Raw genomic sequence first — 25,761 nt, 5'->3', positions numbered from 1 at the left:
TCTGCAAATATCAGTCCGTCTTCTCTGATTTCATTATTCATGCATTCTCGTATCGATTGCGCTTCATTCCTGTTCGTTCCTCATCAATCTTCTGCCAAAATACATTCTGTCTCACCATCACCATATACTACTTATGTGGACATCAATAGACCACACCACAAAGTTACCTTTAAATCAATTCTGAGAATTTTATGATATACTACCAATTTCAAAATCGACTGGTGAAACCATGGATACTCTTGATCTGATATTTAAACTTTCTTTCGAATATATACCACTCCAATCTGTCTTTTTGAACCATATTCTTAATGTTTAGTCTTTCTCACTATCATCGCTGCTACATTATTACGATTCTTTTTTTTAATTTTATTTCATTGTGTTCATGTAGAATAGTAACTTAGGCTAATGAAGATTTGGGTCAGAATCTATATTGATTATACCTGGTATAAAAATATCAAAATATTAGGATACAGCTGTATAGAAACAGCCTGAAATCTCTTAAGATGTAGTTATACTGATTATGTAACAATGAGATTGTCGGTTATTAGATGTTAAAATAGATGAATTGGGTTCAGTTAATGAACGATTAATGTCTCAATTGGTTTTTAATATTTCCTCTAACACCAAACATCACTGATAATTATCTTTAAATATCTAACTTTTTTAAATCTTTTAAACAATGGGAACTAATCAGAGGTAGACGGTGACTAGCAGTAGAATCAAGGACACGCGTTTCATCCTATTTGGGACTCGTCAGCTAGATGTACCTACATCCAAGTTGATGTTCACTCAGGGTCTCCAACCCAGTACCATTCGCTTCAAAGGCCATAGGGTTATCAACACCTGCCGCACAAGTGAGTGTCTATCTGGACTCAGTAGCTAAGTGGACAGTGTGATGGCTTTTGAAGCGAACGGCACTAGTTTCGAGTTCCGGAGTGAACATCAACTATAGGATGCAGGTACATCCAGCTGACGAGTCCCAATTAGGATGAAACGCATGTCCTAGATTCTACTACTAGCTATCATCCACCTTTACTTATAATGCTTGTGGCTTAAGGCAATATTGACGCATTCCGCACAGTATGCACATATGCAAATAAGAAATTGCAGTCCTAAATATCAATGAGAATATTCAAACAAACAATACAAAATGAATTTAATTGGAGATAATTTTATAAAAAATTGTTTCTACACACATTAACAGTCTAGTCCATTAGACATTCAACGATGTACAGACATTCTAGAACACAAAACACTATCATAGATTAAAATTTGATCAGTTGAGTTTGTTTTAAGACTTTTGTAATAGACACAAAAACACACATGAACTTTTGTAATTTACAATGATACAATAGTAACAATTTGGATCTACAAAAGCAGTATTATTGAATTCAAGTTGAGAAAAAATCATGTTACTAGCACACAATATATAGAGAGAGTGAGACAGAGAGAAAGAGCAGAGTGCAAAATCAAAAACATATAATTAATTTATATTTTGTTGTAACTACACACACAGCAACACAGTACTGGAATGTATGAATCTGTATGTGTAATGATGAGTAAGTTCGGTTTTTGTTTCGATACATAAGGTTGATATATAAATTTATTTCATTGAATAATTGTCACAATATCAATCGGACGAAATTGAAAAACAAAACGACTTTTCAGTTTAGAAATATGCAATGATAAGATTGTACATTTTAAGCAGAGATGGATGGTGGATAGCAGTGGAATCCATGACGCGTGTTTCGCCCTATTTGGGACTGGTTAGCTGAATGTACCATTGGGATACATGTACATCTAGCTGACGAGTTCCAAATAGAATGAGACGCATTTCTTGGGTTCTACTACTAGCCACTATCCATCTCTGTTTATAACGCTTAGAAACTTAATTGGAAATATCTAGAACATCTGCACAGGATGCACGTATGCTAAAAGAGACTGATTAATAGTAGTTCAAAACATCAGTGGCAAGATTCAAACGACCAATACAAATGAATTGAATTGTTCATTTGTTTATAAATATTACGTTTTAAATAAAATAAATTTCTTTATGCGAGTCTATAGTTATGTGAGTTAAAGCAATTTCACGACGATAATAGATTATTTCCATTAGAGGTTTACTACTAGTTAGTAGAGAAGTAATAAGAGAAAAGCAAATTTGTAGGGAGTGTATTCCACATTTTCAAATCTTTCATTAAAATAAGATGTATCAAACACATAATGATGAAATACTTATTTTCAAAGTAAGTTCAATCGTAGTGAAAGAGAACTCAGGTGGGGAAAACTAATTTATTGTTTTAAGCAAAACTACACAGTGCCTTCCTAAGATGTGAAAACCATACATTAAATACATTATTTACACATCTTCCCTCAGTTATCATTTACATACTTCACGGATCTTACAATTCAGCCGTTATTCCTATTGTTCTGTTTCCTTTCTTGTTCTTTTCAATTCAATCTTTTGCTGGCAAACATTGCAGTTACTGCTACATATTGCATATATATATCTGGCCCCATAAGTAACATACACCACACAAAATTGATTTCTGTAAATAGTGAGAGGATTTGGTGATGGAGAGAATTACTAGTTTTTGGAACTGGATAAATAAGTGACCCATCTTAATAGACTTTACGTAATCAGTATAAACAATGGGCAGCCGAACCCATGTACCTATATACTTGGACACATTATGAATATCATCCCAGCGAATTCCACATTGTGTATTATTTGCTGACGTTGGGATTGGTTGGAAAACGCGAAGGTGGCTAGTTTATGATATTCATAGTGTGGTATGAAATAAAGCTGTATATAAAAGTTATCTGTCGGTGCTTCTCGACTCCCTGGTTAGGGTCCTAGAGAAGTTTCAACTCAGTCGCTTGAGACGTTACCAAAAATGGCTCAGAATAGAAGCCAGTGGCAGTCCTGTTGTAATTTCCTTTTACTTTCTTTATAAAAGCAAGAGAACCTTCAATAACTAAAAGGATCTTTTCAGTCATACTATTCTTATCTGAACTGCCTATCCAACCATTTACTACTCTCATCCACTAATTTTTTTTCGAGATTATAGTTTTTTTGTATTGTACCAGCCTTCCTCCATGTACCTTTGCACAATCTCGTTTTCCTATTGTGTGGGGCATATATATTTTTGCTATCCCTTTACATCAACAAATGTGTGGTTAAAGAGAAAAAATCATTTCTTGGTGAGGAATATACAAAAAGAAGCATACTTTTACTGACCAGATGTATTACTTACAGTAAAAGGACTATGTTGAATATGTCCATTGCCATATCGTACATTAAGTATGTACTTCCCAGGTCGCTGTGGACTATAGAAGCAATCCCATAAAAATTTATCAATCTGATGAATTTCCACAGGTTCATTTTGACCATCTTTTGTTTATAGGAAAACAATTTTTAAAAAAATTGAGAATTCAGGATGGAGAGACAGTAAAATTGTGTAACATAAATTTTTATATTTTGAAAGCGTGAGTCAATTGAAGCTATACCACCATGGAAAACCTGGAAGTACAGGAGCACCATGGTTTATCAATCCAATTAAGGATCAGAATAACTCCATTACACTATACAACTGATAGAAAACTATTGGTGACCAATAGTTGAGGTTGGCCATGAATATCACGGAATGGTGGGTTAATGACCTGATGGTCTTGGGTTCGATATTCGGTAGGATCACGGATGTGTACTGATGAAGAGTCCGACATTAGGATGAAACAACTGTTCAATACTTCCTGGTTCCTAGTGATTATCTAAGATCAATAAGTGATATAAACTATAAAATTATCATCGACACAACTGATTCCATCATATGATTCCAGACATATTTCCTTGCTTTACAAGTACACCTAAGTCAAAGAAGAGCGTTTTTTCCTAACATGCATAAAACTATATACCTCTTTACATATTATTATGAAAAATTGAAAACAATAACCATATGAAGCTAGTCACTAGTGAGCAATATCGTTAGAGGGCATGATAGTTATCCACCGCAGGAGAAAAATGGTCGCGCAATATCATGAATTGATTGGAGTGAAACATGAACACTGTTGGACGCTGTCTCACTGCTCTTGAGGTTAAGCGTTTGTGTGTGAACACTAAGGTCCTGGGTTCGATTGCCGTATGCAGAGCAGTGAGTGTGCATTCCTGGGGAGCCTCACATTTGGACGAAACGGCCATTTAACGCTTCCAGGGTTCAATAATGGTCTAACTAGGATCAATTCATGATTTTAAGTCTATGAAAACTCTTTAATCTCCACAAAACCTACACTAATAATAATATGAAACCGAAACATGTAGGTAGAGCATATTATGTTTCATTGTTTGTAAGTTACAATATTTGTATTTTAACAATACGCACACAATAGAATCTATCTACTGAACTATATTTGGGTTTTGTTTTATTTTCAACATTCACCTAAACTAAACAAAAATCACATATTGTTATTTTTTTGAAAACAAGCTTATAGATAGATGTTGGCTTACTATGTATTTATTTATTTATTTATATTAGGTCATAAGGGCAAAGTTAAGTCACATTGAAAATATGTGAAGTAACATTTTTTGTCTCTGAAATCCGACCACTCATTCACTAGCTGCCTACTATTACTATCACCTATAAAAAACTTACCAGTTTTGTAAAGTAAATTATATTTTTGTGGACTGTAAACAAACAAATAATAATTGGACTATTGATCATTTACCATTTGAATATTGTATGTTTAAAATGAAGTTCGATGAAGTTATCTAACGGCTAATACGAAGTTAACTACAGAAGTGGAATAATGACTAAGGTGATCAACTTTCAACTAATAGGTAGCAGATTTGTGTTCCACAATACCTACTTTCTTTTGGGCAGCTGGGTAGTATTGCTACGTCTCACACATGAATGTATCGTTAGATAGGTGGTGAAATGCAATGTAAATGAAGTATCAAGTGCTTGTAAATTGATAATATTCAAGCAATTGAAACTGAACTCGACTTCGTACAATGTAATTATAGTTGAAAGTAATCAGAAAATTTAGTAATAAAATCCAAAGTTAGTATCTCATGTACCTGCACGAGTCATTGTAACTGAAAGTGGAGCTTGGTCACCAGCTCGTTCAGTATGAACAGAAAATTTCACTCGATCTTGTACACGTATACCACGAGCTTGTATACCTCTTCCAGTAGCATAAGCTAATTCAGGATGAACTTCTGAAATGTAAGAGAAATTAGCATTTATTAAATTTCTTATTTATACAAAAACAATAAAACTGTATGTAAATGGAACAGGTATCATGCATAGAAACATTAATTTCCAGTAAGATGTATGCACATATATAATATAATGTACATGCAAGTAGGCAGGCAGTTATTCTTATGTCACCTTCAATTATTTCGTGTATAAATGATTCTTCTTTGACAGGATTATCAATTAGCTGTTTCTTTTCATTTTTACGTTCAGATGAATTAATCAATAAAGAGTCAGATGATACAGTTTCATTTTCTACTTTCATATCATCAACATCAGGATTTTCATGAAAACCATTTTGTTTTGAAGTGTTCTTTATTTCCGGCACTTCATTAAGCATAGATTGTTTGACACTTTGATTGAATGTTGAATTTTGTATAACTGCTGAAAGAGCAGCAATTGCTGCAGCTAATTTAAATTTTCAAAAAAGAAATGGATAAATTATAGACTTCACTAGAAATATTGTTTCAGGTTCAATTGAAGTTGATTATTCTAAATATAAGTAGAACCGGATCTCAAGAACCATTCACAATCAGAAAACAGTACAATTTCAACGGTGTGGATTTTCATAAACATGTAATTTTAACAATAAATGATAGCATATATATACATATATCAAATGAGATATACAGTATGAATATTATCACTTTCATGAAGAATCAACTAGAACTTCTAACAACAAGAACAAAAACGATAAAGTATTGAATTCGGGAACCAATTTTGCCCAGATGCAATAATGAGTACTAGTCATTTGTAATTCGGCATTACAAATTCTATTTAAGAAACGTAAATATGAGCAGATACAACGCTTAAAAACAATTTTATAGTATGAATGAATAGTGAAATCAAAATATTAGTTTGATAAGAAAAATGTGAAGAGAAACAACCAAATAAAGTCAACCAATATGATTACTTACGAACAAATACAGTACATCAGAAAGGGATGAATTCTGAATGGCTTATAAGCATACATATGACATTAGGTGAGGAGAAGTGTACCATATTTAACGATATCGCAATATGAAGTCTTTAAATTAAAAGAAAACTGGTTTTCTCCAGGTAAAATGAGGGAAGTAGCATGCTATTAAAACTTACCTTTACCAGACTCTCCTGAATAAAACAATAACTATGTAATGATTTAATTAAGCTTCTAAATGATAACCAATTTAGATGAACAAAATATTTAATTTCACTATAATAAATAACACAATGTAAAACTTACTAGGTGCTATTTCAACTTGAAATGGTGAATTAGGTATCTGTTTCTCCGCAAACTGTACAAATACTTTATGGACACCAACTTCTTTTGGTGTATATTCAACAACAAAACACGCATCACCACCGGGGCAAGTAATACGTGGTTTGACAGTATCAGTCCTGCCGTGTGGATCAACAATCTGACAGTCTACTGTTCCATTTCCAGCGTCTAAAACAGTAAGGTTGTGTAGGTATGAAGATAGTAAAAACATATAGTTGGTCCATCGTACGTAATAAATTACCCTGTTTTTTACAGACAAATATTTTTGATTAGTAAGTATAAGCACATATGAAATTAGTAAATGTTTGCTAATGTCTCGTGATTCAAACTTTACATCTCATAACTAACTGAACCAACTTGTAAAGACGGAAATATTAGTTATTGACAAATAAATTTGACGATATCAGTTGAGATTTCGGAATTAAGTGCTACAGTACATCCAAAAACAATAAAATGGCAAACACGCTGAGACAAGCAAATACCTGGATTTGAATGTTCACTCACATTTTGAAATGCTAAAGCTTCTCCATTAGTAATTGCAATCTGTTTGATTTTGGCAGTACACGCGTAAAAGTATCAATATGAAGAGGGGTTAGATTGGTTGATGACACTATGAATCCTTGCCAAACGGCAAGTATTGCAAAAATTAGTGACCACTTAGTTTAACGTGTATTGTAAGATGAGATAGGAGGTTAGTGAGATAGGTCGTAGTAATCAGATTAAAAATCACAGTATCAAACAAAGTCACTAGTAGAAGTTAAGTAATCACGGTTATGAGTCGTCAAATAACCGATATAAATGACTGCAAATGGCGAAAAATCACACACCAACGGTTTCAAACCAACATAAAACTAAGTTAAATACAATACTATAACAGTCAGTTACTTTAATCAATATTTTACGTTTTTTGAATATAAGTACTGTGCACTAAGTGATTTCACTTTTGAAGCGTTTGAAAAGGTTGAAAGGGACTTCATGCAAGTTACGAAGTATTTTCAAACTAATTTTATTCTTAATGATGAATTGGCTTTCAGTTCAACTCTCATATTTTTTCAAATAGACGAATTATTGAATAACGGTACAAACTTTACCTTAGCATTTATTAGCATATTTAATTTATTCAAAAATTAAAAAAATGGCATCATTGATTTTTCAAGGAGTACAGAACTTCAATGAATAGTATCATTTATAGTATACAGGAACGTAATAACCCATTCAAAAGACAAACTTACTATGAGTATGTACATTGAAATGAGTACGTCGACCAACACAATTAAGTTCTGAATTTTGTAGTCCTGGACCGCTTACAGTTACTTTACTTGGGTCTACAAGTATTCCTTTGACATTAACACGAAAAGGTGAATTAGGTATCTCATGTCCACCATACTTTATAACTATACGATATTCACCTTCTAAACGTGGTTCATACACACAAGAGTACGTTTGATTTGTTTCATTGTCGAAAATCACTTCACACTAAAACAAAATTTAAAAAAAAACAATTATCCTATCTAAAAACTCTTTATTTCTTATTCTATAGAGTTCGAGCTTGCTTAGAAGTTTTGTTTAAACTTCACTCTCGTTTTTAACTATTAGTCATTGATGAACAATATTTTTTTTAAAGCTTTTAGAGTTATGACTCACAACTACCCACATTTTGTAACGCCCACTCGAATTTTACCGAACTTTTAGTCAAACTTAGTACTACATATTTTTAAAAATTACGAGAACGAAATACTTAACCAACTCATATTGTAAAATGTTGCATGTCACGATAACAATGCAACGGATTTCGAGAATGAATAAAAGTTATCTTAACTAGTTTCGTTACGAAATGCCTACGAACTATACGTAAAGAAAATATTCATTGTATAGGAATAAAATAAATATGTTCTTGGATTATTGGCGAAACTATGACATTTAACTATCATCAACTAATTATCAGATTTCTTAAACACAATAACAGTGAAAAAGTATAGTGTAAAACATAAAAATTACTAATACTTACTGTTTCTCTAACACCTCTGCAATTAATTACAAGTACTTCTAGTTGACCTCTGCCAGCATTAGCTGTTTCTACATAGAATTTAGCCGGTACACCAATTCTATTTTCGTTTGAATCCAAACCTAGCCAGTTACAATAATGTACAAAAAAGTTCAAGATACAAGGAATTTGAGTTAAAATGGGATAAGAAAGGGAGGGAAACACGGCCGTTCCTTTTAGGGATGGTTATGATAGCAATAGCGAAGTAATTGGTGGCCGAACACACCGTTTATACTAAACTTCCAACCAACATCGGTTACGAAAGTTTAGATGTTCTAAAATTTTAAATTACCAAACTTTTCATTGCCATATGATTCGACAATTTAGTTAATGCAATAAGTGGAGACTTATAAATAGTTAAACAAATCAGGGAACAATTTGTTATTGATTAAAACTCCTACCGGACTTTGAACGTTTCTTTATTTTTAGGCAAGTTGACTTGAGAGCTAAACTATAGGATCGATGAAAACCGCCACAGAGAATTACTTTATACGCTACTGTTTTGTCATTATCAAATATTTACAAATCACAACATTAACAGTAGTTTTTCTTTACAACTCTGACATTAAAGTATTATTTAATACTATGTGGTCTAGCTTCGATTGACTCACGCTTCCAACTATGGAAAATACTAAATCTCCACAAAACCCCTTCTGATACTATGTGCAAAATAAAACATGGTAAATTCCATAGTGCTTTGGGTACCCGAACTTACCACGCCTGATTTTCCATATGGTTTATAACAAGTATTGAGGGAACACAACGGAGACCAACACTATGGTCTAATGTAGGTATTGTGTGAAATCACAAAATCATTCAGAAAACGTTATTGCGAAAAGAATATATAGTAGATAAATGAGATATTTCTTCTATAGAAGTCAATTATTGAATACTAAACCAGTTTGTGCTTTGGGTCTGTGCTTACAAAAGTTGGTGACAGCTTGAACTAATATTGCTTGTTTAGACTACAATATGTGTATGAATATGCTGTCAAACAAAGACAACTGGGGACTTCTGTTTAGATAACTCGGAATATTCGACTTAGTATAAAAGTACATTGAATGGAAGAATTAAAAAATACCAAGTACTTATGAGTTACGTATAACTCGTAAAACAACCACTAACGGCAACTTGTAGTTTAATGAAGTCTGGAATTACATAATATGGACAAGTATAATTCGGGTTTATTAAGATGAACCAAACTTACCTGGACCATACGCGCGTACTTTCGAAGGATTCAGTTTAGCTCGCAGTGGTGCACCCTCTTTTAAACAAGAATTGGGAAACTGGCTAATATAAGTCATCATCGACTTTTCATCAACATTAGGATCGATCATTTCTTCAGGCCGAATTAACTGGGGGATAGATAACCAGTCATCTGCAGCTGTCATAGCTTCTGTAGCATTACGCAAGGGATTTTGATGATCCCAATGAGTCCAATCCGGACAAAGTCCAGGAGCACAAGCATCAACGAGGGCTCCAATAGCTACACCATCATTCCAATCTGTAGTAAAATTTCGAATTGGGATCATTGGCAATTTCTGTTTGACCCAACTGAGCAAACGCTGTTTAGGACCTTGAGTTTGGTTTCTATCATCCTGCTAACAAATCAAGGACAATTTATCTAAATACGGCTTGAATCATGTTGTATCACAATCAATAAATGAAAATTCCATCATGACTGCCTGAATACTGACCACTTGTCACCAGCAAACTGAGATTTAAACATCTGAATTTAATAGCTAGGTTCGAGATACACTATAAGGACACTTAAATAACCAAACAAGATACTTAACTAAAAATTCACTTCCACAGATAGTTAGACCCCAAATATCCAAACAATTAGGGCTACATTATCGATCATTCGGTCGATTTGACAAATTGCCACTGAAGACAAAGAGAACAACAAATACCAACTTATTTGATCGACAAAGATCCCAGTGGTTAGGAACGGAAAAATAACGATTGCCTAGGGTATTTACTAGTTAGAATATTAACGTCACAAAGCTACTATAACACATTTTAAGATACTGATGGGTGTAGCCAAACAGTGAACGGTTCCAAAAGTCGTTATTCTACTGGAAGTTAGATAAAATAAGTAATAAAATGTAATTTGGTCATATACAGATTGCGGACAAAAGTGTTAATGAATACTTCATACAACAATAGGTATTTTGTACTTAGAAATGTACCGGCCGAAAACGTAAGATTAATAAGAACAGATTTAACACTTACTTGGAGAACGTTTTCTTCATCCGCTATCAGAGGTACAGATATAGAGTAATGTAAAATAAGGGTCCAGATCAAACCAAGTATGAGTTTTAAGTTGCAATCAACAATATGGCTGCTGTCTGAAATACTGGTTAAAAGGTTTATTTTCATAGATACCTATACTGATGAGGCGCAAGCCTTCAGTCTCTTCAAGATATCTTAAGACAGTAGTTACATTTTCAAGCTTTTGAGTTCTGAACGTTGGTTTTTTGTTAACGTGTCGAAACTTGTGTCCTGATAAGACTTCGACAAGAGCAACTAAACGAAGACCGTCACTCAAATCAGTCTCTAAATCCTCAATAAGAAAATCAGTTTTTTTCAAATGTTCATTCGCCCAACGTGTGAAAGTGTTTTTCTGGAATATTTTCCATTGTGCATCCTCAGCCAATTCCTTTTCAGCCATCCGAGTTTCTTCATCTGATTCAACAAGACCGCACTCTCTATCACTGATATCTTCATCGTGATCCATTATTCTGATTGGTCAAACTAGCGGCAGCTCCAAGACAATTAACCTATGTAAAGCAGTAGTGGGAACGATTAAACAAAATCAAACATGAAATAAAAAGTAGTGAGTTTCACAATTGTTTTGCATCGCTCGAGTTATATTTCGCATCGTCTTACTTTTTTAACCTGTTTCAAGCTAAACTGATAGTCAGGACTGAAAGTTTAGATCACCGAGTTAATGAATCTTATAAAGACAAACGATCTACGCAGGTCGAGATAAGGAATGCAGATTGGGAGTAGGGTTTTTAACATATCGTGATTGAGAGTCAAGAAGCCTACACATTGGTATCTAGTTTGTGTTGTTTCAGTATGGATAGGAACAGTATGTAGCTGTTTCCTAGTTGACAACGAATTTGACTGACAGCTTCCTGAAATCAGTCCGTCTCTGCCGAAGCTATAGTGACTTATTCCTGGATTTTTGTACTGGTGATGGACATGGTTTACGAAACACTAGAAAAACGTCCAGATGTTCGGAAGCAGGAGAGTCAGTTGGGTAAGACAGGGTAAATCAAAACTCGTTTGCCTCCCTGTAAACTACTGCTTACTTACGCCTGTTACCCCTCGTCGAGGAGCATAGGCCGCTCACCAGTATTCGCCCTCCAACTCTGTCCTGGGCAATCCTTTCCAGTCCTTTCCAGTTGCTATTCATCCTTTCCATATCTGCTTCTATTTCCTGGCGTAATGTGTTCTTTGGCCTTCCTCTTTTCCGCTTCCCTTCCGGATTCCAAGTTAAGGCTTGCCTTGTAATGTACATTGGTGGTTTCCTTAATGTATGACTTATCCACTTCCAACGTCTCTTCCTAATATCCTCTTCAGCTGGAAGCTGGTTTGTTCTCTCCCATAAAACGCTGTTACTGACGGTATCCGGCCAGTGAATGTTGAGTATTTTGCGTAAACAACTGTTTATAAATACTTGTACCTTCTTGACGATGGATGTAGTTCTCCACATTTCAGCTCTGTACAGTAGGACTATCTTGACGTTCGTATTCAAGATTCTCAATTTGAAGTTAGTTGACAGTTGTTTTGAGTCCCCTATGTTCTTCAGTTGTAGAGATGGTGCCCTTGCAATGCCAATCCTCACCTGTACGTCTGCATCCGGTCCTCCTTGTTTATCAACGATGCTTCTTAGGTACGTGAGAGACTCCAGCTCTTCCAGAGTTTCGCCATCAAGTGTGATTGAGTTGGTGCTCTCCATGTTATACTTGAGAATCTTGCTTTTTCCTTTGTGTATGTTGAGGCCTATTGATGTAGAGGCTGCTGCTACGTTTGCTGTCTTCGTCTGCATTTGTTCGTGTGTATGAGATAGGAGGGCTAGGTCATCTGTGGAGTCCGAATCGTCTAATTGATTCAGAGATGTCCATTGTATTCCGTGTTTAGCCTCAGATGTCGAAGTCTTCATAATCCAGTCAATCACCAGAAGAAAGAGGAAGGGAGAGAGTAGACAGCCTTGTCTGACACTGGTTCCTACTGGAAATACATCTGTCAGCTGTTCTCCATGCACCACTTTGCACTGTAGTCCGTTATATGAGTTCTGGATATTTTTGACAATCTTTTCAGGAACTCCATAGTGTCGAAGAAGTTTCCATAATGTTCACCTGTCCACGCTGTCAAACGCCTTCTCATAGTCAATGAAGTTGACGTATAGTGATGAGTTCCACTCAACTGATTGTTCAACGATGATCCGTAGTGTCGCAATCTGGTCTGTGCACGACCGATCCTTACGGAATCCAGCCTGATGATCCCGAAGTTCGGCGTCTACTGCGTCTTTCATCCGATTCAGCAGCACTCAGTTGAAAACTTTTCCTGGTACTTATAACAAACTAATGCTCTTATAATTCTCACATTTGCTCAGATCTCTGCTTCTTGGACTAAAATTACCAAGAACAAACTAAGATGTGATGTATGGTTATTGACATGGTCACTGACTATGCACTGTGGAAAAATACTTTCCCTTTGTTACAGTAAAATGATCTACCTCATAATTAGAGGGTATCTGGATCATACTTTAAAAACTCCAGGATGGATATCGTTATAAGCCGGTGATTATCGTAAATATAAAATGAACTATTCACAAAGCCGTTTTAATTAGCCTCAACAGAAAACCATAGCTTCAGAGGAATTGCCTTAAGTGCTCAATCAAACACTTACTTCATTTAAGGAGAGTCACTGCATGTGAGTAGCACCAGTGTGAGCTCCAAAGATACTCGAAATAATTATGAAATGAGCTAGATGTGGCGGTCCGACATTCAACTATGGCACATTTTTCCTGCTCTTGAGGCTCAACGAAGAACCGACAACTACTCTTGTGAGAGGTTTTGAATATTAGCAAGAACTACAGGAGTAGTTATTTTAAGAAAACGATTTGATTCAGCCTATGCAGAAAAGGCCTTGTAATTTTCACTGTCTCCCTCTTTCACAAACTTTCACACTATAAGGCCATAAAGCTCATGATGCGCTTCCGGTTTTATTGGAAGAGAATTTCTAGCTTATGTTTATTAGTTGTTGTTGATCTATTCTATTCAATAGATCATTTCACCGGCAAAATTCTTCATATCACCTAAAAGTACCGAAGTAACAGCCTAGACTGACCATCAGTTAAAGAATGTCAGTCTAAAAAATCGTTTGATGGTATGACTTCCACATCAGATCTTTTAAGTTGAACAGTCACATCATTCCAGCCAGTTACTGTAGATTAAGACTACTAATTGAATAACATGACAAAGATTCATAATATCTATTTAATCTTTATACCTACATCCGTGAGGCAGACTACGAGTGACTGCCTATTTATTACTTTTCTTATCCAATCTAGCCTTCCATACTGATTCTTACTTTACTTCATTTATCACTACACCAGTTTCAATTTTTACAGGTACACGATTCACAAAAACACGTTTTCATACTACTTGTGTCCTAATTTCTTGTTTAAACATTGTGTCCACGACTGTATACAAAGAATTCAATAGCAATTTCTAGAAACGTAGCTTCCTAAATTGGATAAACGGATCAGTAGGAACATCTTTTGTCTAGGTTGATATAAGGAGCACTGACCTCTATAATCAGTTCGTTGTGGTTAGCGTCAAATTGATGTTAGTATTTAAATATATGGCTTGATGTCCATATGTAGATTTCAGTATTCTGTATTTCGAATCTGAATTCATTTGCGTTGATGTGGAAGACAAGTGAGCCTTACCTTATAATGGAATACTAAATAGAGTTCACCTGAGAATTTCCATAGGATAATTTGTCACTTTTTCAACTACTTGCCAAAGAAAGTTTCTGGAAATGGAAGCTCAGCTTTTATAGCCTTTAAAATATAATCTTCTTCGATTTGAACCAAGAGGTACATGTGAAGAGATTTTTATGCAGTCTACACTTGTAACCTTCTTCCAATGTTCTTCTGATAATTTTACTTTACAGTAACCTTATTTTTCATCTGAAGATTATTTGTTATTATGTCACATCCGAATCACCTTTTGAAGAATCCTTAGATTCTGACAATAGTGAAGGTGTGCGTGACTAAGTGTCAACATAAAATGAATAAAGGCTGCATAGCTACGTAAGTTAGTAGACTTTTAATGATTTTTCAAGGATGTTTCATGGAGAATGGATATCGATTAGTAACCGATTTCGCGTTCTAGAGCTGTGTTACACCAGTCAATCACGGAGTGCTATTCTCTGAAAACAAATCTACCTCTTATAATTTTTTGAAACAATAGCTTTCCTAAACTGTTCTATCACATTTCAGCTGTTAAGCAGTTCATAACTTAAATTAATAGGATTCTTAAGACTCTCACCACATACTAAAATTGTCAAGAAATTAAAGTGATGAAGACCCAAGGTAATGTACGTTTTTCTAGTGTCTAACTCACGATATTTTCACTTCGGGATACTGGTGCATTTTGCCTAAACCAACTCCGTCTATTTGGACTTGTAAGTTTTTCATCATGAATATCATGTTCATTAAAGGTGATTAGGCACTGTATAATTTAGATGTATGAACACATATTTGCAATATACTGTATGTCATATGTAATTTTATGTAACCTGAAGAATGAACACGGTCAAAATATTCATAAAAGTAGCTTTATGAGGTAATCTGAGACTTAAAACATTTAAAGAAGGTTGCGTAATAGTTCAAAGTGTATAGTTTATACCTACTGAATTAATAGACGGGGATTTTATTCGATTAATACCAACTATTGTACACAATATACTTAAAAGACTTTCTTAGTTAATAAGTACCCATATTGTAAGTAGCTATATCATGAATTTTTTTATTTTTACATTAGTTCTGTTTTAGTACTATTATGCAACATAAGTGGTTAATAAAAACGATTAAATGAAGTAACCATTCATAGTAAAAATGAGACTACTTTAAGAACTATTCATGGTAAGTGATAGAACATCGTTTAATAGTGGACACTTAAACAGTCGAGGAATTTCCTTAAAGAGATTTTATCCGTTTTTTGCCAAAAAAAAAACAAAACGATTATCTGCCTCAAGTTGTTTCAGATGATGATAATTAGTTGACAGTAATGAAATCGCTCTCCATTTTGAGAGAAAAAAACAACAACAAAATATGCCTGATTATACAGTACTTAGTGTATTGTTTTCGCAAAATGTGACTCATATCACCAATGGTCATTAAATGTTCTAGTCAACTATAGCAATTTAACTAAATCTGTATTATTTTATATATAGTTGAAATCATGAGTTATTTGAAGCTAGACCACCAAGGAAAACATGGAAGCACTGGACGGCTGTTTCGTCCTATTGTGAGACTCCTCAGTATTATTAAATGAATTACTATCGAAATTCACAGACTACTTTAATGATAATTGTACATTAAGTTTTTTTTACCTGAATTTATGAAAACTAGATTTGCTTTTTCTATTTGAATAACATTCATCATTATTGGTATCCATACCTAGGTCGACCTTAATAGTTTCAAATAAATTGAGTAGAGAGTTCATAATAAATATATTTTTTTTGTTTTTATATCCCAATGAGTAGAAAAATTATATTTCTGACGTTTCGTGACTTAATGTAGGTCGATTCTTCAGAGTAAATAAATAACCGACATTAAATTAACACAGGTTTAGATGAAAAGTTAGATATACAATTTTTCTATTCATTGGAATATAACAAGAATATATTTTAAAAAGGGGGTTTTGTGGAAATTGTAGTATTTTAATAATTGAATTCAAGAGTCAATATAACATAGACCATTAGTGAAAACCTTGAAGCATTGGACGACCGTTTTTTTCTAGCATGGGACTCATTAGCAGTGTGCATCCACAATCCCTCTCTCAAGATTCGAACCCAGGGCTACCGGTGGTGGTCTAGCTTAGATTGACTGATGAGTTCAACTAATAAATTACTACAATCTCAACAAAACTCCCTTTCTAAGAATAATGATAATGGGTACGATAGTGACTGACTTCAAGAGGTATTTCTTGGAGTTCTAGTGAGAAACTATTACCAGTGGAGTTCAACTGTGTCCGTTGTGAGATGGTCACTCACTGAAGACAATGGTGGACGGTGGTGCAATTTCGTAGATTGGTTGAAGTTAGACATTAACACCACTAGACGCTGGCTCAGTGATCTAGAGGTTAAGCGTTCGCGCGCGAGACCGAAGGTCCTACGTTCGAATCTCGCGAGGCCTGACTGTGGATACGCACTGCTATGGAGTCCCACAATAGGACAAAACGACCGTTCAGTGCTTCCAGGTTCATTCATAAAGTGGAGATTCGATTAAAATATAAAAAAGTATATTTGTAGCCTTGTAGTCATTTGTAATCAACCGCTTACTAGTTTCTAACATCTAAATGATTTATCTATCTTTAATGACAAGTTTACATTTTAAAGATTCTATGTATTAACTTTTAAATTATTATTACTGATTCATATGGCTGCCTAAATCACCAATCCAAATGATGATAGAAATAAGAAAGATACATGAAGAAAAAGAAAGTGATTTTAGAATAAAAGAAAATTTTGGCGAAATTCCCTAGTGAACTTTATTAATTCAATTAAAATTGGCGGATTATGTTAATTAAACAAAAATAAGAAAGAAAAACTAATTAATTACATCCATTTGGTCGTTTATTACGTAATATAGATATATATGTAATTATTGAATTTGTTCTTGGTAGGATACATTTGAAGATCACATTTTTTAGTATCTTGTAAGACCAATGCAAATAAACTTAATTAATAAAACATAATCTAACAATGAAATAAGCATGATGTTTCTTTTTTGTATTTAATAGAACTAATGAATAATTTAATGAATGATTTATTCTCTGAAGAAGTGGCTTACACTGAGTTACGAAACGTTAGAAAGTTTCATTTTTCTACTCATTGGGATATTACAAATATATATTATTTTTATTTAATAAATAATGATTTACAAAATGAAGAAAAGCATAAGATTAGCTAAAATAAACTCTTATTGTCTTCAGATATGTCAAGTCCTTGTTAGTGCAGATAGAATCCTATCGACCAAGTTGCAATGTAACCATTAGTCTAAGTGACTCGACATTGTGTGTACTATGTTGAGATAAGATGGTGGTTGGAGGTAGCGAACAGGAAATCCTTGACCTAGGTTTCGTGTTATTTGACACTCGTCAGTATGGTGTAACTGTAATCTTGAAGGAAATGATGCTCCCTGACAGATTCGGTCCCTGTTGATTAACTCCAACCACTATCTTAGAATAAGTTGTTAGTCAACTGTGAACAAAATTTCAACAGTCTAATTCTTTTTGAAACATGTGCTGATGATGTTATTGGGAAAGGTAATGACAGCTTTATAGTTAGTCAATTCATCTAAGAGAACACAATATCTTCAAGTTCCTGATGTTAAGCTATAGATAGTCTCCGTTATGTAAGTATCTTAACGCTTCTCATTATCTATAAAAAGTCTAGTTCCAGAGACATGATGTGAATTAAAAACTTAATGTAATTCAGTTATTAAAGTTGAGGAAGATATATGAAAGATATATGGGGAGCCTTGAAACAGAATAAATGAATTATATTCTATGAATTTGTACACTTATATTAGAGAGTTGATTACAATGTAGTTTGAAGTAAATATTTGAAAAAACAAGTTGACTTAATAACTAGATTCTTGCACTTATTTGGAGCCTTTTCATTGTATATTACATTCATGATTTGCACATTACAGAATCCACGGATAATTTACAACACAGTATTGCAAAATTAATCATTTCTGATTGATGTCAAGTGATTATTGAATTCTAGTCTTATACAAAAATAAATATATTTCAGAATAGGGGTTTGTGGAGATTGTAGTAATTTTAATGGTTGAATCTATGAGTTGATCTGAGCTAGACAACCATGGAAAACCTGGAAGCATTGTACTGCCATTTTGTCTTAGTATGGGACTCTTCGGCACTGCTTATCCACGACCCCGGCCCTGAGTTCGAGTCCCATGTGAGAGATCGTGGGTGTGCACTTTTTTAGAAATCCGTTCTCGGACGAAATGGACGTCTAGTGCTTTCAGGTTTTCAATCATGGTCAAGGTTAGATCGACTCATGAATTCAACTGTTAAAATAAATTTCAAACTTTTATTTAGTACTCTAATGTATCATATTAGTTAGTAAACAAATAAACGAGATATGCTTTGGTTTTACAGACAAACCAAAATAATAATGTACTGCTACGATCGTTAGTTCTACAGTTTTGACAATGAAAAAACTTATTTATATTTATTCTCATTGCAGTTGATCAGAGCGTTTTGTCTATGTGATGATTACAGTGTTTAATTATTCTAGGGTCTGCAAAAGATACAGTTTGAAAATTAAAGAATACAAGGGAGTCAACCAGTATATTACTGTCCATCGTTACCTAAAATTCCCAATTATATAGACCATATTCTCCGTTATGTAAGTATCTTAACACTCCTCATTGTCTATAAAAAGTCTAGTTCCAGAGAAAGTGTCATGATTATATAGACCATGTTGTATGTTTTAAAAGATATGGTGAAAAATTCCTATTTTGACATTTAATTAGAAGAGGAACAGAGTCAAGAATTCTAGGAGCTCTAGTGAGAAGCAGTGACCAGTGGAGTTCAAAACCACGTCTGTTGTGAGATAGGAACTCACTGCAGACGATTGGTGAATGGTTGCTCAATTTCGTGGATTGTTTGAAGTTAGACATTAACACCCTTGGATGCCAGCTCAGTGGTCTATCGGTTAAGGGCTTCGGCTTGAGACTGGTAGGTCCTGGGTTCGAATCTCACGAGAGCGGGTTCGTGGATGCGCACTGCTGAGGAGTCCCATAATAGGACGAAACGGCCGTCCAGTGTTTCCAGGTTTTCCATGGTGGTCTAGCTTCAATTGACTCACGCTTTCAACTATGAAAAATTCTCTTTTTAATCAGTTTTCCACCATGACCCTACACTGATATATATATATATATATGTTTTGCCGCAATGAAGTAATACTCATTGAGTAATTGGGTTACGTAATTAATCATATAGTTTCACTATGATTCTAAAATAATACTGAATAATTGAAAGAATGAAAAATAAACCAGACAGTTGCTAGGTTACATAATATTGAAAATTAATTAGCACAGTATTATGATGAAAGGTCAGTTTTATAGTAGCTATGTAAGAATCAAGGGACGGAATGTGTAAAAAAATACAAATTAGAAGGATTTGTGAAGGCGTATGAATAATTTTTCTATAGTAGGTGATTCATCAAAGTTCCACTAAAACTATCTTTAATATCGATATCCAAGATAGAGAGAAAGAAATTGTAAAGGCTTTCTTTAAATGCAAAGGTTAGTTCGTGAACATGGATCCCAATAGCTTCAACAATGTTATTTTGTAATCATTGTAATCATTTTATATATAGTTGAGATCATGAGCCAATTGAAGCTAGACCACTATGGAAAACCATTCCGTCCTAGTTTGGAACTCCTCAGCAGTGCGCATTTACGATCCCGCCTCGCGGGATTCGAACTCAGGATCTATCGGTCTCGCGCGCAAGTGCTTAAACACTAGACCACTGAGCTGGCATCTAACGGTGTTAATGTCTAACTTCAACTAATCTACGATGATTTCAACTATATATAAAATTACTAAAATCTCCACAAAACCCCCTTCTAGAAAAACATTTGTTCACTTTAATCTTTTAAATAAATACAGTCATGTTTTGATAACTAGCTTTTTCCTTTATTTATTTGACTGACCGTTCGCCAATTGTCTTCAGTGAGTTCCTATCTGACAATAGACGTGGTTTGAACTCCAATGGTCACTACTTCTCACTAGAACTCCTGGATGTACTTCTCGGTCAGTCACTAGTGAGCATAGGATTATATTAATTATCAGAAGAGGTTTTGTGGAGATTTAGTACTTTCATAGTTGAAAGCGTGAGTCAATTGAAGCTAGACCACCATGGAAAACCTGGAAGCATTGGACGGCCGACTCACGTTTTCAACTATGAAAATACTAAATCTTCACAAAACCCCTTCTGAAAACTATTTTTGATCTATGAAAAATATCAGTTAGGTATTATGAACTTAAAAAAAAGTATCAAAATTTACTATTATGTAATCATTATTACATAATATAAAGTTTATTATCAATAAAGCCTCGTATCAAACTGTGAAAGTTATGAATCTATAAGTATCATTACTATTGCCAAATAATTTATCAAATAGATTGATCTCTACATCATAGAGATAAACCTTAAGTATATCATAATGATGACATGTATATGTTTAAAGAATGGTTAATGAATGTGTTTTTTCGTCTTCTCCCCCTTAAATTCTTAGTCATTACCTACACCAAAATTATTGATAGTTTCATAATTGTAATGGATTGTAGCAACAAAAACAAAAACAAAATATTTAGCACTTCCATTGTCTTATTAGATTAGGTTATGATTTAGTTAATTGTCAAATAACCGAATAACTTATGTGTTACCTTGGAAAGTATTCTGTTTCCTGTGTTAAACAAATTGTAGATTTATGTTTTGTTTAAACAAATTGTAGATTTATGTTTTGTTTTTCTTTTAAAAAAATGTATATATATATATAACCACTGTTTCGCTAACTATTCAACTTCCCCCCCAAAACATCAACAAAAATAGTTTGTAATACTTGTAAACATGCTTATTTCAAAAAAAAAAAAAACTACAAATAGGTAGAATGTTATACTAAGTGAATTTAAACTTCACTCGATTGCACAAGCAAGTGACTATCAGGACTCAGTAGATGAGTGGATGACGTGAAGACGTTTGAAGCGGAAGGTACTGAGCTCGAGTCCCAGAGTAAACATCAACTCTGAGATGAAGGTACATCCAGCTGATGAGTCCCAAATAGGACGAAACGCGCATCCTTTATTCCACTGCTACCCCCTATCCATCTTTGCTTATTACAACTTACTATTGAAAACTGATTAGAGTACTAAATTTATTCACATTGATGATTTAAGATTATGTGAATTTTTCGGTTAAATGCTCTTGCACGATACTGGTAGGTCCTGGGTTCGAATCTCGTGAGGCGAGATCGTGGATGCTCACTGCTGAGAAGTCCCACAATAGGACGAAACAGCCGTCCAATACTTCCAAGTTTTCCTTGCTGGTCTAGCTTCAATTAACTCATGATTTCAACTATGAAAATACTGAAATCTCCATAAAACCTCTTTTGAAATTATTTTGTTTAAAATAAGGCAACAAACAAACCAAAAAACACCTCATACTTCCAAGTTCATTTTTAAAAAGGTTACTGAACACGTTTTGTTTGTTTGTTTGTTAGTGTTTTTCACTGGAGTATCAACAGCGTATGGGATTCAGAAATGTTAATAAACTCTACTGATTTCTATATGAACTACTGATTTATATTTGTCAACAATATTCTATCTTATTGTTGATATTACATTTAGGTGACAGTACTATCTATATATTATGGTATGTTATTAAACTATACATATTTCATTTTCAGTAATATACATAGTTTTCATTGCAATGCTGTTTTTTTTCTTTTACAAAAAAAATGAAGGTACTCAAGGTTACTCCGTTTGTACAAATCAATAAATTAAATGACACAATAAAATATAAACAATGAAAGTAATACCATACATTGCAATGAAATGATGTAATACTTTTTACTATAAGGACTGTTACATCTATCTATGTATATATTGTCATCAGGTAGTTTACATTACATGATGGATAACTTAATGAAATATTTGTAATTGAAAACATGGAATTATGTTTAATGAATAGATGGTTTAAGGTAATTAATAAAACAAGTCATGACATGAATCGTATGGTAGTTGGCATTCATCAACAAGGTGTATCTAAAACTTTAAGGAAGGGTTGTTATTCATTGTGGGATTTACGAGTGAATTTATTTGATTGTATACCAAATTAGACCTTTTCATAATCTTCATAGTTGAAATCATGAGTCAATCAAAGCTAGTCCACCATGGAAAATGTGGAAGCATTAGACGGCCATTTCGTCCTATTATGGGACTCCTCAGTAGTGCGCATCCACGATGTTGTGAGATATCAACTCACTGAAGACAATTGATGAATGGTTGCTCAACTTCATGGATTAGTTAAAGTTAGACATTAACACCACTAGATGCCGGCTCAGTGGTGTAGTGGTTAAGTGCTCTGGCGCGAGACTGATAAGTCCTGAGTTCGAATCTCGCTAGGCGGGATCGTGAATGCACACAGTTGAATAGTCCCATAATAAGACGAAACGGCCTTCCAGTGCTTCCAAGTTTTCCCTGGTGGTCTAGTTTCAATTGACTTATGATTTCAAGTATGAAAATACTGAAATCTCCATAAAACCCATTTCAGATCTTTTCATAATCATCTAAAATGATCGTACGATAACATGCTGGAAAACAAATGGCTATTTCGATTTATTTAGTTTTCAGAAAATATCATTAGTACTAATGAGTATAGGATAAAAGTTTTTTATTATATGGTATATTATTTCAGTTTTGTATGAATCCAGTTACTTGAAAATATTCAAAGACAATGATTATTGTCATTTTCTATTGTTTGTTTGAATCCTCCCATCGATGCAGGTGTATCCAGGCGACTAGTCCTAAATAGGACGAAACGCACGTTCTGAATTTCACTGCTAGTTACCATCCATTTTTGCTGATAATGGTTATTGAATATAGAAATATTACATTTTTTTACAGATAAACTAACTCATTGCCAGGAGAATGCAGTTAGCAAAGGTTCAAAATAACCCATTGTACCTCAAATATTACTCATATGCTAACTACCGATCATCAATCATAAGTGAACAGTTCAGATCGGTTAGTTAATAATAATGATGCTGAATATTTGACAGACGTGAGAGAAAAGAAAAGAAATATGAGATTATTAAGGTCAGTGTAAAATTTCTAGTCAGTTTCTGAGACTAAACAATGATAGCTCAATGAAAAAGATTGTACTTTTCGTAATGTTATTTCTAAATTCACATAAAGATAACGTTCAGTGGTTTATTACTTCAGTAGAAAATCATATGATTCTGAGTTTTTTTTCTTAAACTATTCATAAAAGTGTACTATTATTTCTTGTTTCAAATAGTATCATTGTTTAGAGAAATGATAGATCATTTAAAATAATTCTCATATTATCGTGGATATCAGAAGATAGTTTTGTGTAGATTTTAGTAATTTTATAAAGTTGAGATCATGAATCAATTGAAGCTAGAACATTATTGAAAACATGGAAGCATTGGACAGCCGTTTCGTCCCATTGTGGGACTCCTCAGCTATGGGCATCCACGATCCCGTCTCACGAGATTCTAACCTGGGACCTATCAGTTTTACGCTCGAGCGCTTAACCATCAGACCACTGAGCTGGCCGGCATCCAACGGTGTTAATGTCTAACTTCAAACAATCCACGAAATTGAGCAACCATTTCACCAATGTCTTCAGTGAGTTGACATCTTTCAACAGACCTGGTTGAAATCCACTGGTTACTGCTTCTCACTAAACTCCAGGAAATACCTTATGGATATCTCGTGGATAATCATTATTGAATCGTCTTATACTAGGACAAAACAGTATTCCTTTATTTTCTCGAGTACCACCTACAAAAAATGTATACGGTTTCAACATTTGTAATTGTAAAACTTATGAGGTTATATTATTCCATGTTATGTGGATTTTGCATTATTTTACTTCGGTAAAAACATTTTAAAACCCTCATATCAAGACAAACACTAGAAGGAAATGAAATGTTAGAACCAAAACAGTGACAACAAAGTACTGGGAAAACAAATGGTGAGAAAGAAAACTGAAAATGTAATTACTGTCTCTTGTATATGGATATATAAACATTCATATACGAATGAGATAAATTTTGTTCACCCTGAACATTGAAAGTTTGAAACAGTGTAGCTACATAATGATATTTTCTAGTTATCCTTTTCACATGCCGATTCATCAATGAAAGAGTAAACAATGTAAGTTCAATTCGAATATGTATTTGGTGTTTTTTTTTTGCTGGGAATATAAATGGTACTTTAGAAAAAACTAAGAAAAGAATAATGCACTTCCAATATGTAGATCAGAATGACAGAAAAAAAGCCAGGCAAAAATACATACCGTCATATATACATACATCAATGTAAACATTTATGATTGTCTTTTTCATCATCATAGAGTCACACGATTTAATACAACAGTTAAAGTAAATATTATACTACCGAAAATAAGTAAGTAGGTAAGTAAAAATAAACAAATAGGGAGATATGCTACAAATATATTTGTAAAGATTAGTTTTTTTCACATTGTCAATGCTATGGTCTGCAGTTAATCAGTCTCCAATGACTCACTATTGCCAATTGATCCTAGACTATCAATAAAAAATGGATAGAGGTTCATAATTATTTGGACATTACTGTATCTCAGTGGTGTTGTTCAAACCGAGATTCAAACCCAGTTCCTATTAACTCAAACCTCACTAAGATACAGAATCCAGAAAGCCACTAACTTGCGCAACGAATATGAAACTTATTTATAAAGATTTGTATGCTATAACACGTTGACGTTTTAAGTGAAAGGTACTAAGTTCTTGTTTTCCATTATGAACATCAGCACTAGAATGCAGATATATCATGCTGACTAGTTTGAAATAAAACGAAACGTTTATCTTGGATTCAATTGCTAATCATCACACAACTTCAATAACACAAGTACTGACTGAGTTATTTTCATCATGGGTACTAAAATTTCTGATTGACCTATATTTTGTTTGACAGAAATAAGCTGTATTGATAAATTAAAATATCAGGAATTGTGAAGGTAACGTTTTGTGTTTCTCTAGAGTTAAAATTGTTTCTCTTTCGACTGTACTCTTCTATTATGATAAAACTGTTATCAAATGATAGCCTAAACTATGGAATAAAATGCAGTGAAAG

General features: G+C 33.8%; 1 protein-coding gene and 1 non-coding gene across 2 annotated transcripts; one reads left to right on the top strand and one right to left on the bottom strand.

Annotated features, from left to right (window-relative positions):
• Window positions 1-3,233: 3,233 nt before the first annotated feature.
• Smp_198050 (filamin-related) lies at window positions 3,234-11,294 on the bottom strand (the record flags this gene model as incomplete). Its single annotated transcript, XM_018796477.1, has 8 exons — window positions 3,234-3,394; window positions 5,075-5,215; window positions 6,475-6,678; window positions 7,743-7,986; window positions 8,519-8,637; window positions 9,762-10,152; window positions 10,790-10,905; window positions 10,943-11,294. 8 exons carry the CDS (start codon window positions 11,292-11,294, stop codon window positions 3,234-3,236), a joined length of 1,728 nt encoding a protein of 575 aa, XP_018651615.1.
• Window positions 11,295-19,531: 8,237 nt separating this feature from the next.
• Smp_tRNA_00357_Pseudo_TGA.1.1 lies at window positions 19,532-19,603 on the top strand. Its single transcript has one exon. It is a non-coding gene (tRNA).
• The last annotated feature ends 6,158 nt before the right edge of the window (window positions 19,604-25,761 follow it).

This window comes from Schistosoma mansoni, chromosome 4 (assembly GCF_000237925.1).
Source record: "Schistosoma mansoni strain Puerto Rico chromosome 4, complete genome".
Taxonomy (NCBI): Eukaryota; Metazoa; Platyhelminthes; class Trematoda; order Strigeidida; family Schistosomatidae; genus Schistosoma; species Schistosoma mansoni.
The sequence above is the reverse complement of the archived record's forward strand: the minus strand, read 5'-3'. Positions and strand labels throughout refer to the sequence as shown.